Raw genomic sequence first — 12500 nt, forward strand, 5'->3', positions numbered from 1 at the left:
TCCTAGGAAGGTTAAGTGGTTTGTCGGTGTGTGTTTCAGTAACAGGGTCTGGATGGCTCCTAGGAAGGTGAAGTGGTTTGTCACTGTGTGTTTCAGTAACAGGGTCTGGATGGCTCCTAGGAAGGTGAAGTGGTTTGTCACTGTGTGTTTCAGTAACAGGGTCTGGATGGCTCCTAGGAAGGTGAAGTGGTTTGTCTGTGTGTGTTTCAGTAACAGGGTCTGGATGGCTCCTAGGAAGGTGAAGTGGTTTGTCTGTGTGTGTTTCAGTAACAGGGTCTGGATGGCTCCTAGGAAGGTTAAGTGGTTTGTCTGTGTGTGTTTCAGTAACAGGGTCTGGATGGCTCCTAGGAAGGTTAAGTGGTTTGTCGGTGTGTGTTTCAGTAACAGGGGTGACCAGGGTCTGGATGGCTCCTAGGAAGGTTAAGTGGTTTGTCGGTGTGTGTTTCAGTAACAGGGGTCAACAGGGTCTGGATGGCTCCTAGGAAGGTTAAGTGGGTTGTCGGTGTGTGTTTCAGTAACAGGGGTGACCAGGGTCTGGATGGCTCCTATGAAGGTTAAGTGGTTTGTCGGTGTGTGTTTCAGTAACAGGGGTGACCAGGGTCTGGATGGCTCCTAGGAAGGTTAAGTGGTTTGTCTGTGTGTGTTTCAGTAACAGGGTCTGGATGGCTCCTAGGAAGGTGAAGTGGTTTGTCTGTGTGTGTTTCAGTAACAGTGGTGACCAGGGTCTGGATGGCTCCTAGGAAGGTTAAGTGGTTTGTCGGTGTGTGTTTCAGTAACAGGGTCTGGATGGCTCCTAGGAAGGTTAAGTGGTTTGTCTGTGTGTGTTTCAGTAACAGGGTCTGGATGGCTCCTAGGTAGGTGAAGTGGTTTGTCTGTGTGTGTTTCAGTAACAGGGTCTGGATGGCTCCTAGGAAGGTTAAGTGGTTTGTCTGTGTGTGTTTCAGTAACAGGGTCTGGATGGCTCCTAGGAAGGTTAAGTGGTTTGTCGGTGTGTGTTTCAGTAACAGGGGTGACCAGGGTCTGGATGGCTCCTAGGAAGGTTAAGTGGTTTGTCGGTGTGTGTTTCAGTAACAGGGTCTGGATGGCTCCTAGGAAGGTTAAGTGGTTTGTCGGTGTGTGTTTCAGTAACAGTGGTGACCAGGGTCTGGATGGCTCCTAGGAAGGTTAAGTGGTTTGTCGGTGTGTGTTTCAGTAACAGTGGTGACCAGGGTCTGGATGGCTCCTAGGAAGGTTAAGTGGTTTGTCGTTGTGTGTTTCAGTAACAGGGTCTGGATGGCTCCTAGGAAGGTTAAGTGGTTTGTCGGTGTGTGTTTCAGTAACAGGGGTGACCAGGGTCTGGATGGCTCCTAGGAAGGTTAAGTGGTTTGTCCATGTGTGTTTCAGTAACAGGGGTCAACAGGGTCTGGATGGCTCCTAGGAAGGCTAAGTGGTTTGTCTGTGTGTGTTTCAGTAACAGGGTCTGGATGGCTCCTAGGAAGGTTAAGTGGTTTGTCGGTGTGTGTTTCAGTAACAGGGGTGACCAGGGTCTGGATGGCTCCTAGGAAGGTTAAGTGGTTTGTCCATGTGTGTTTCAGTAACAGGGTCTGGATGGCTCCTAGGAAGGTTAAGTGGTTTGTCCATGTGTGTTTCAGTAACAGGGTCTGGATGGCTCCTAGGAAGGCTAAGTGGTTTGTCTGTGTGTGTTTCAGTAACAGGGTCTGGATGGCTCCTAGGAAGGTTAAGTGGTTTGTCCATGTGTGTTTCAGTAACAGGGGTGACCAGGGTCTGGATGGCTCCTAGGAAGGCTAAGTGGTTTGTCGGTGTGTGTTTCAGTAACAGGGGTCAACAGGGTCTGGATGGCTCCTAGGAAGCCCTGGTCAATCTTCACAGCCATCTGCTGGACCGTCTACAGCATCTATTCTAATACTCTGCAATTCTAATATAAAGTAGACATGTTTAAACTCCTTTATTTCCTCTATCCTGTCTGGTTACGTCCATTCTTCTACCAATAGGGGGCAGTATTCCCCATGGTTACACTACAGTCCATTCTTCTACCAATAGGGGGCAGTATTCCCCATGGTTACACTACAGTCCATTCTTCTACCAATAGGGGGCAGTATTCCCCATGGTTACACTACAGTCCATTCTTCTACCAATAGGGGGCAGTATTCCCCATGGTTACACTACAGTCCATTCTTCTACCACCAGGGGGCAGTATGTCCATGTTTACACTACAGTACATTCTTCTACCACCAGGGGGCAGTATTACCATGTTTACACTACAGTCCACCTCCTCGTTCTCCTGAACCCCAGAGCAGAATACCGGCACCTCTTATAGAATATTATCTCTAAAATATCATGAGTACCAGCCCCCTTTATCATGAGTACCAGTCTCCATTTATCATGAGTACCAGTCCCCTTTTATCATGAGTACCAGTCCCCTTTTATCATGAGTACCAGCCCCCTTTATCATGAGTACCAGCCCCCTTTTATCATGAGTATCAGCCCCCTTTTGTCATGAGTACCAGTCCCATTTATCATGAGTACCAGCCCCCTTTTATCATGAGTACCAGTCCCATTTATCATGAGTACCAGCCCCCTTTTATCATGAGTACCAGCCCCCTTTTATGATGAGTACCAGCCCCCTTTTATGATGAGTACCAGCCCCCATTTATCATGAGTACCAGTCCCATTTTCTGTCCACTTCAACCATCGCCTCAGAGGCATCTGCATGTGTGTCTGTGTTACCGTCTGTTGGTCAATGTGTGCTTCAGCAGCTCTGGTTCTGCAACTGGCCGTGTCCCTAGCCGTGTCTGTGTCCCTGTCCCCGGCCGTGTCCGTGTCCCTGTCCGTGTCCCTGGCCGTGTCCCTGTCCCTAGCAGTGTCCCTAGCCGTGTCCCTGTCCCTGTCCCTAGCCGTGTCCCTGTCCCTAGCAGTGTCCCTAGCCGTGTCCCTGTCCCTAGCAGTGTCCCTAGCCGTGTCCCTGTCCCTAGCAGTGTCCCTAGCAGTGTCCCTGTCCCTAGCAGTGTCCCTAGCCGTGTCTGTGTCTAGGTCAGTTACCTTCTGTTTGTCCACATGCGATTCGGCAGCTGGGGTGAACAGGGCCAAGATGGCTCCCAGGAATCCCTGGTCAATCTTCACAGCCATCTCCTGGACCAGAACCATGAAGTACCTTTAACACAGATCACAGTATAACTACTTGGTCAGAGAGACCGGTGAAGGACTCACCCTGAACTAAAACACAGATCACAGTATAACTACTGGGTCAGAGAGACTGGTGAAGGGGACTCACCCTGAACTAAAACACAGATCACAGTATAACTACTGGGTCAGAGAGACTGGTGAAGGACTCACCCTGAACTAAAACACAGATCACAGTATAACTACTGGGTCAGAGAGACTGGTGAAGGGGACTCACCCTGAACTAAAACACAGATCACAGTATAACTACTGGGTCAGAGAGACTGGTGAAGGGGACTCACCCTGAACTAAAACACAGATCACAGTATAACTACTGGGTCAGAGAGACTGGTGAAGGACTCACCCTGAACTAAAACACAGATCACAGTATAACTACTGGGTCAGAGAGACTGGTGAAGGGGACTCACCCTGAACTAAAACACAGATCACAGTATAACTACTGGGTCAGAGAGACTGGTGAAGGGGACTCACCCTGAACTAAAACACAGATCACAGTATAACTACTGGGTCAGAGAGACTGGTGAAGGGGACTCACCCTGAACTAAAACACAGATCACAGTATAACTACTGGGTCAGAGAGACTGGTGAAGGGGACTCACCCTGAACTAAAACACAGATCACAGTATAACTACTGGGTCAGAGAGACTGGTGAAGGGGACTCACCCTGAACTAAAACACAGATCACAGTATAACTACTGGGTCAGAGAGACTGGTGAAGGGGACTCACCCTGAACTAAAACACAGATCACAGTATAACTACTGGGTCAGAGAGACCGGTGAAGGACTCACCCTGAACTAAAACACAGATCACAGTATAACTACTGGGTCAGAGAGACTGGTGAAGGACTCACCCTGAACTAAAACACAGATCACAGTATAACTACTGGGTCAGAGAGACTGGTGAAGGGGACTCACCCTGAACTAAAACACAGATCACAGTATAACTACTGGGTCAGAGAGACTGGTGAAGGACTCACCCTGAACTAAAACACAGATCACAGTATAACTACTGGGTCAGAGAGACTGGTGAAGGGGACTCACCCTGAACTAAAACACAGATCACAGTATAACTACTGGGTCAGAGAGACTGGTGAAGGACTCACCCTGAACTAAAACACAGATCACAGTATAACTACTGGGTCAGAGAGACTGGTGAAGGGGACTCACCCTGAACTAAAACACAGATCACAGTATAACTACTGGGTCAGAGAGACTGGTGAAGGGGACTCACCCTGAACTAAAACACAGATCACAGTATAACTACTGGGTCAGAGAGACTGGTGAAGGGGACTCACCCTGAACTAAAACACAGATCACAGTATAACTACTGGGTCAGAGAGACTGGTGAAGGGGACTCACCCTGAACTAAAACACAGATCACAGTATAACTAAATCAAGGACTACGTCTCTTTACCTATGAAAAAGAAGTATGTACACTAAAAGGAAGTGTGTACGCTAAACAGAAGTGTGTACGCTAAACAGAAGTGTGTACACTAAACAGAAGTGTGTACACTAAACAGAAGTGTGTACACTAAACAGAAGTGTGTACCCCAACAGTGCAGGTGGGGTATAAGCTGAAGTGTGTACCCTAAACAGAAGTGTGTACCCTAAACAGAAGTGTGTACCCTAAACATAAGTGTGTACCCTAAACATAAGTGTGTACCCTAAACATAAGTGTGTACCCTAAACAGAAGTGTGTACCCTAAACAGAAGTGTGTACCCTAACAGTGCAGGTGGGGTATAAGCAGAAGTGTGTACCCTAAACAGAAGTGTGTACACTAAACAGAAGTGTGTACACTAAACAGAAGTGTGTACCCTAAACAGAAGTGTGTACACTAAACAGAAGTGTGTACCCTAAACAGAAGTGTGTACCCTAAACAGAAGTGTGTACCCTAAACAGAAGTGTGTACCCTAAACAGAAGTGTGTACCCTAAACAGAAGTGTGTACCCTAAACAGAAGTGTGTACCCTAAACAGAACTGTGTACCCTAAACAGAAGTGTGTACCCTAAACAGAAGTGTGTACCCTAACAGTGCAGGGGGGGGTATAAGCAGAAGACTCACTTGAACTGCGTGACCTGACTGTGTTGGTTAAACCTGGTGATGATGCTGACATCCATAAAAGGCTTTGGTTCTGAGGAAGAAAGACAGAGAAGGACCAATTAGAGAACAGCATTAGAGAACACACACACAGCCATGTTCCGGGGAGGCAGAGGTTACCTGAGTCCAGAGCGATGGACTTTGGAGGAGGAACAGGGTGGAACACAATGGGGAATAAAGCTCCAGTCAGCTGGTTGTCTACCTGAAACACACCGTCAAGGGTTTAATATCACCACAGATACCCCGTCAAGGGTTTAATATCACCACAGATACACCGTCAAGGGTTTAATATCACCACAGATACACAGTAAAGACAAGGGTTTAATATCACCACAGAGATACACCGTCAAGGGTTTAATATCACCACAGATACACACCGTCAAGGGTTTAATATCACCACAGATACACACCGTCAAGGGTTTAATATCACCACAGATACACACCGTCAAGGGTTTAATATCACCACAGATACACCGTAAAGACAAGGGTTTAATATAACCACAGAGATACACCGTCAAGGGTTTAATATCACCACAGATACCCCGTCAAGGGTTTAATATCACCACAGATACACCGTCAAGGGTTTAATATCACCACAGATACACCGTAAAGACAAGGGTTTAATATAACCACAGATACACCGTCAAGGGTTTAATATCACCACAGATACCCCGTCAAGACAAGGGTTTAATATAACCACAGATACACCGTCAAGGGTTTAATATCACCACAGATACACCGTCAAGGGTTTAATATCACCACAAATACACCGTAAAGGCAAAGGTTTAATATCACCACAGATACACCGTCAAGACAAGGGTTTAATATCACCACAGATACACCGTCAAGACAAGGGTTTAATATCACCACAGATACACCGTCAAGACAAGGGTTTAATATCACCACAGATACACCGTCAAGACAAGGGTTTAATATCACCACAGATACACCGTCAAGACAAGGGTTTAATATCACCACAGATACATACACACCGTGAAGACAAGTGTGTAATATATGTAGGGGTTAGGGTGTATGGGTTAGTGTGTAGGGGTTAGGGTGTATGGGTTAGTGTGTAGGGGTTAGTGTGTAGGGGTTAGGGTGTAGTATATGTAGGGGTTAGGGTGTATGGGTTAGTGTGTAGGGGTTAGGGTGTAGGGGTTAGTGTGTAGGGGTTAGTGTGTAGGGGTTAGTGTGTAGTATATGTAGGGGTTAGTGCGTAGGGTGTAGGGTTAGGGTGTAGGGGTTAGGGTGTAGGGGTTAGTGTGTAGGGGTTAGGGTGTAGTATATGTAGGGGTTAGTGTGTAGGGGTTAGTGTGTAGGGGTTAGGGTGTAGTATATGAAGGGGTTAGGGTGTATGGGTTAGTGTGTAGGGGTTAGGGTGTAGGGGTTAGTGTGTAGGGATTAGGGTGTAGGGGTTAGTGTGTAGGGATTAGGGTGTAGGGGTTAGTGTGTAGGGATTAGGGTGTAGGGGTTAGTGTGTAGGGATTAGGGTGTAGGGGTTAGTGTGTAGGGGTTAGGGTGTAGTATATGTAGGGGTTAGTGTGTAGGGGTTAGGGTGTAGGGGTTAGTGTGTAGGGGTTAGGGTGTAGTATATGTAGGGGTTAGTGTGTAGTATATGTAGGGGTTAGTGTGTAGGGGTTAGGGTGTAGGGGTTAGGGTGTAGTATATGTAGGGGTTAGGGTGTAGTATATGTAGGGGTTACGGTGTAGGGGTTAGTGTGTAGTATATGTAGGGGTTAGGGTGTAGGTTTAGGGGTTAGTGTTAGGGTGTAGGTTTAGGGGTTAGTGTTAGGGTGTAGGTTTAGGTGTTAGGGTGTAGTATATGTAGGGGTTAGGGTGTAGGTTTAGGGGTTAGTGTTAGGGTGTAGTGTATGTAGGTGTTAGGGTGTAGTGTATGTAGGGGTTAGGGTGTAGGTTTAGGGGTTAGTGTTAGTGTGTAGGGTTAGGGGTTAGTGTGTAGGTTTAGGGGTTAGGGTTAGTCTGTGGGTTTAGGGGTTAGTGTGTGGGTTTAGGGGTTAGTGTGTAGTATATGTAGGGTTTAGGGGTTAGTGTGTAGGGGCTAGGGTGTAGGGGCTAGGGTGTAGTATATGTAGGGGTTAGGGTGTAGGGGTTAGTGTGTAGGGCTTAGGGTGTAGTATATGTAGGGGTTAGTGTGTAGGGGTTAGGGTGTAGTATATGTAGGGGCTAGGGTGTAGGGGCTAGGGTGTAGGGGTTAGGGTGTAGGGGTTAGGGTGTAGTATATGTAGGGGTTAGGGTGTAGGGGTTAGTGTGTAGGGGTTAGGGTGTAGTATATGTAGGGGTTAGCGTGTAGGGGTTAGTGTGTAGGGGTTATGGTGTAGTATATGTAGGGGTTAGGGTGTAGGGGTTAGGGTGTAGGGGTTAGTGTGTAGTATATGTAGGGGTTAGTGTGTAGTATATGTAGAGGTTAGGGTGTAGGGGTTAGGGTGTAGGGGTTAGTGTGTATGGGTTAGTGTGTAGTATATGTAGGGGTTAGTGTGTAGTATATGTAGAGGTTAGGGTGTAGGGGTTAGGGTGTAGGGGTTAGGTGTAGGGGTTAGTGTGTAGGGGTTAGGGTGTAGGGGTTAGGGTGTAGGGGTTAGGGTGTAGGGGTTAGGGTGTAGGGGTTAGTGTGTAGTATATGTAGAGGTTAGGGTGTAGTATATGTAGGGGTTAGGGTGTAGTATATGTAGGGGTTAGTGTGTAGGGGTTAGTGTGTAGTATATGTAGGGGTTAGTGTGTAGGGGTTAGGGTGTAGTATATGTAGGGGTTAGGGTGTAGGGGTTAGGGTGTAGTATATGTAGGTGTTAGGGTGTAGGGGCTAGGGTGTAGTATATGTAGGGGCTAGGGTGTAGTATATGTAGGGGTTAGGGTGTAGGGGTTAGTGTGTAGTATATGTAGGGGTTAGGGTGTAGGGGTAAGGTGGTAGGGGTTAGGGTGTAGTATATGTAGGGGTTAGGGTGTAGTATATGTAGGGGTTAGGGTGTAGGGGTTAGTGTGTAGTATATGTAGGGGTTAGTGTGTAGGGGTTAGGGTGTAGTATATGTAGGGGTTAGGGTGTAGGGGTTAGTGTGTAGTATATGTAGGGGTTAGTGTGTAGGGGTTAGGGTGTAGTATATGTAGGGGTTAGGGTGTAGGGGTTAGGGTGTAGTATATGTAGGGGTTAGGGTGTAGTATATGTAGGGGTTAGTGTGTAGTATATGTAGAGGTTAGGGTGTAGGGGTTAGTGTGTAGTATATGTAGGGGTTAGGGTGTAGGGGTTAGTGTGTAGGGGTTAGGGTGTAGTATATGTAGGGGTTAGGGTGTAGGGGTTAGGGTGTAGTATATGTAGGGGTTAGGGTGTAGGGGTAAGGTGGTAGGGGTTAGGGTGTAGTATATGTAGGGGTTAGGGTGTAGTATATGTAGGGGTTAGGGTGTAGTATATGTAGGGGTTAAGGTGTAGGGGTTAGGGTGTAGGGGTTAGTGTGTAGTATATGTAGGGGTTAGGGTGTAGGGGTTAGGGTGTAGTATATGTAGGGGTTAGGGTGTAGGGGTTAGGGTGTAGGGGTTAGGGTGTAGTATATGTAGGGGTTAGGGTGTAGGGGTTAGGGTGTAGTATATGTAGGGGTTAAGGTGTAGGGGTTAGTGTGTAGTGTGTGTAGGGGTTAGGGTGTAGTATATGTAGGGGTTAGGGTGTAGGGGTTAGGGTGTAGTATATGTAGGGGTTAGGGTGTAGGGGTTAGGGTGTAGGGGTTAGGGTGTAGTATATGTAGGGGTTAGGGTGTAGGGGTTAGGGTGTAGTATATGTAGGGGTTAAGGTGTAGGGGTTAGTGTGTAGTGTGTGTAGGGGTTAGGGTGTAGTATATGTAGGGGTTAGGGTGTAGGGGTTAGGGTGTAGTATATGTAGGGGTTAGGGGTTAGGGTGTAGTATATGTAGGGGTTAGGGTGTAGTATATGTAGGAGTTAGGGTGTAGGGGTTAGGGTGTTACCTGTAGCCAGTGTAGCTGGGCCCGGAGACTTCTCTGATGAGGCGACTGTTTAAACTCCACCTGAATCCCAGACAGGAAGTTCCTCCTGATAGTACTGGAAAAGGGCTGACGCATCACCATGGGAACCTTCCCAAAGTTCACCTGCATGGGTAAAGGAGGTAAATATTCACATCCGTTTCCCCTACTCCGTTTCCCCTACTCCGTCTCCGTTTCCCCCCTACTCCGTGTCCGTGTCCCCCCTACCCAGTGTCCCCCCTATCCCGTGTCCTTTTCCCCCCTACCCAGTGTCCGTTCCCCTACCCAGTGTCCGTTCCCCTACCCAGTGTCCGTTCCCCTACCCAGTGTCCGTTCCCCTACCCAGTGTCCGTTCGCCTACCCAGTGTCCGTTCCCCCCCTACCCCGTGTCCGTTTCCCCCCTACCCCGTGCCCCCCCCTACCCAGTGTCCGTTCCCCTACCCCGTGTCCGTTTCCCCCTACCCAGTGTCCGTTTCCCCCCCGACCCCGTGACTTTTTCACCCCTACCCAGTGTCAGTGTCCCCCCTACCCAGTGTCCGTTTCCCCCCTACCCCGTGTCCGTTTCCCCCCTACCCAGTGTCCGTTTCCCCCCTACCCCGTGACTTTTTCACCCCTACCCAGTGTCCGTTTCCCCCCTACCCAGTGTCCGTTTCCCCCCTACCCAGTGTCCGTTTCCCCCCTACCCAGTGTCCGTTTCCCCCCTACCCAGTGTCCGTTTCCCCCCTACCCAGTGTCCATTTCCCCCCTACACCGTGTCCGTTTCCCCCCCTACCCCGTGTCCGTTTCCCCCCCTACCCCGTGTCCGTTTCCCCCCCTACCCCGTGTCCGTTTCCCCCCCTACGCCGTGTCCGTTTCCACCCCTACCCCGTGTCCGTTTCCCCCCTACCCCGTGTCCGTTTCCCCCCCTACCCCGTGTTTGTCCCCCCCCCTTGTGTGTCCGTAATGCCCTCTAAAAAAAATATGGATGCCCTGCGGCCAAAGTGGCCCGTTGTGCCCTTGGGCTGAATAATTACAAATCCCTTCTCCCGGCTGGCAATCACCGAAGCCTCCTCCGAACCAACTCTGACTCACAGTGTGATGGTCCTACCTCTAAGTTGGTCTCCAGTTTGACCCAGCCGGGTTCAGGTGTGCCTCCAGCCAGGTGTTTCTGGTAGGCCTCCTCCGAAACCAACTTTGACTCATAGTGTGATGGTCATACCTCTATGTTGGTCTCCAGTTTGACCCAGCCGGGTTCAGGTGTGCCTCCAGCCAGGTGTTTCTGGTAGGCCTTCTCCAACAGCCTGATGTTCCTCTGGTTGAAAGGCTTCCATCGGCTCTTAGGTCTCATCTCCCACACCACACCAGAGCTGAGACCATCAAACATCATCAAACATCACCGTTCAGAACAAGACCTTCATTTACATCTGAGGGACCAACTTCTACACAAGGGTCTGTACGTCTGTGACTATGGTTGGGTATGTCTGAGTGTGTGTGTGTGTGTCTGAGTGTGTGTGTGTGTGTGTGTGTCTGAGTGTGTGTGTGTGTGTGTGTGTGTGGTGTGTGTGTGTGACTGACTGACTGACTGACTGTGTGTGTGTCTGGGGTGTGTGTCTGACTGACTGTGTCTGACTGACTGTGTGTGTGTGTGTGTGTGTGTGTGTGTGTGTGTGTCTGTGGTACGTTACCTGGTGATGCCGACATATGCGATCTCCTGGCGGTTGTCGTTGTTGACGAGCGACAGGCCAAGGTTCTGCAGCGACACGTTCACTTCCTGTTGGAACTGCTCCAGCTCCTCCGCCTGCCGCGCCTTGGTCACCACGGCAACGTCCTCGGTGAAGAGCAGCACGCGCTGGGCGACCATCCAGGAAGGACACCCAGTGGACCTGGGATAGACCGTCGTACGCAAACTGACCACACTCATCCTGTATGGGGGGGGGCGACACAAGGACAGACAGACAAGCATGCAGACAGGAGGGAGAGACAGAGACACGAGGACAGACAGACAAGCAGGTAGACAGGAGAGAGAGAGAGAGACACGAGGACAGACAGACAAGCAGGCAGACAGGAGAGAGAGAGACACGAGGACAGACAGACAAGCAGGCAGACAGGAGAGAGAGACAGAGACACAAGGACAGACAGACAAGCAGGCAGACAGGAGAGAGAGACAGAGACACGAGGACAGACAGACAAGCAGGCAGACAGGAGAGAGAGAGAGAGAGACAGAGAGACAAGCAGACAGACAAGCAGGCAGACAGGAGGGAGAGAGACAGAGACACGAGGACAGACAGACAAGCAGGCAGACAGGAGAGAGAGAGAGAGAGAGAGAGACAGAGACACAAGGACAGACAGACAAGCAGGCAGACAGGAGATAGAGAGAGAGAGACAGAGACACAAGGACAGACAGACAAGCAGGCAGACAGGAGGGAGAGAGACAGAGACACGAGGACAGACAGACAAGCAGGCAGACAGGAGAGAGAGAGAGAGAGAGACAGAGACACAAGGACAGACAGACAAGCAGACATACAGGAGAGACAGAGACAGAGACACGAGGACAGACAGACAAGCAGGCAGACAGGAGAGAGAGAGAGACAGAGACACAGAGAGACAGAGACAAGCAGACAGACAGGAGAGACAGAGACACAAGGACAGACAGACAAGCAGGCAGACAGGAGAGAGAGAGACAGAGACACGAGGACAGACAGACAAGCAGGCAGACAGGAGAGAGAGAGAGACAGAGACACGAGGACAGACAGACAAGCAGGCAGACAGGAGAGAGAGAGAGACAGAGACACGAGGACAGACAGACAAGCAGGCAGACAGGAGAGAGAGAGAGACAGAGACACAGAGAGACAAGCAGACAGACAGGAGAGACAGAGACACAAGGACAGACAGACAAGCAGACCGACAGGAGAGAGACAGAGACACGAGGACAGACAGACAAGCAGGCAGACAGGAGAGAGAGACAGAGACACACGGACAGACAGACAAGCAGGCAGACAGGAGAGAGAGAGAGACAGAGACACGAGGACAGACAGACAAGCAGGCAGACAGGAGAGAGAGAGAGAGAGACAGAGACACGAGGACAGACAGACAAGCAGGCAGACAGGAGAGAGAGAGAGAGACAGAGACACGAGGACAGACAGACAAGCAGGCAGACAGGAGAGAGAGACAGAGACACAGAGAGACAGAGACAAGCAGACAGACAGGAGAGACAGAGACACAAGGACAGACAGACAAGCAGGCAGACAGGAGAGAGAGACAGAG

General features: G+C 49.6%; 1 protein-coding gene across 1 annotated transcript in view; it reads right to left on the bottom strand.

Moving 5' to 3' along the window:
* LOC109876910 (vacuolar protein sorting-associated protein 13C-like) overlaps positions 1-12500 on the bottom strand; it is a 225678-nt gene that overhangs the window by 42531 nt on the left and 170647 nt on the right. The window contains 7 exon segments of the mRNA XM_031812890.1: positions 3040-3151; positions 5243-5312; positions 5399-5480; positions 9243-9383; positions 10456-10603; positions 10922-11088; positions 11090-11158. Coding sequence (XP_031668750.1) covers positions 3040-3151; positions 5243-5312; positions 5399-5480; positions 9243-9383; positions 10456-10603; positions 10922-11088; positions 11090-11158 — 789 coding nt within the window.

This window comes from Oncorhynchus kisutch, unplaced genomic scaffold (assembly GCF_002021735.2).
Source record: "Oncorhynchus kisutch isolate 150728-3 unplaced genomic scaffold, Okis_V2 Okis03b-Okis08b_hom, whole genome shotgun sequence".
Taxonomy (NCBI): domain Eukaryota; kingdom Metazoa; phylum Chordata; class Actinopteri; order Salmoniformes; family Salmonidae; genus Oncorhynchus; species Oncorhynchus kisutch.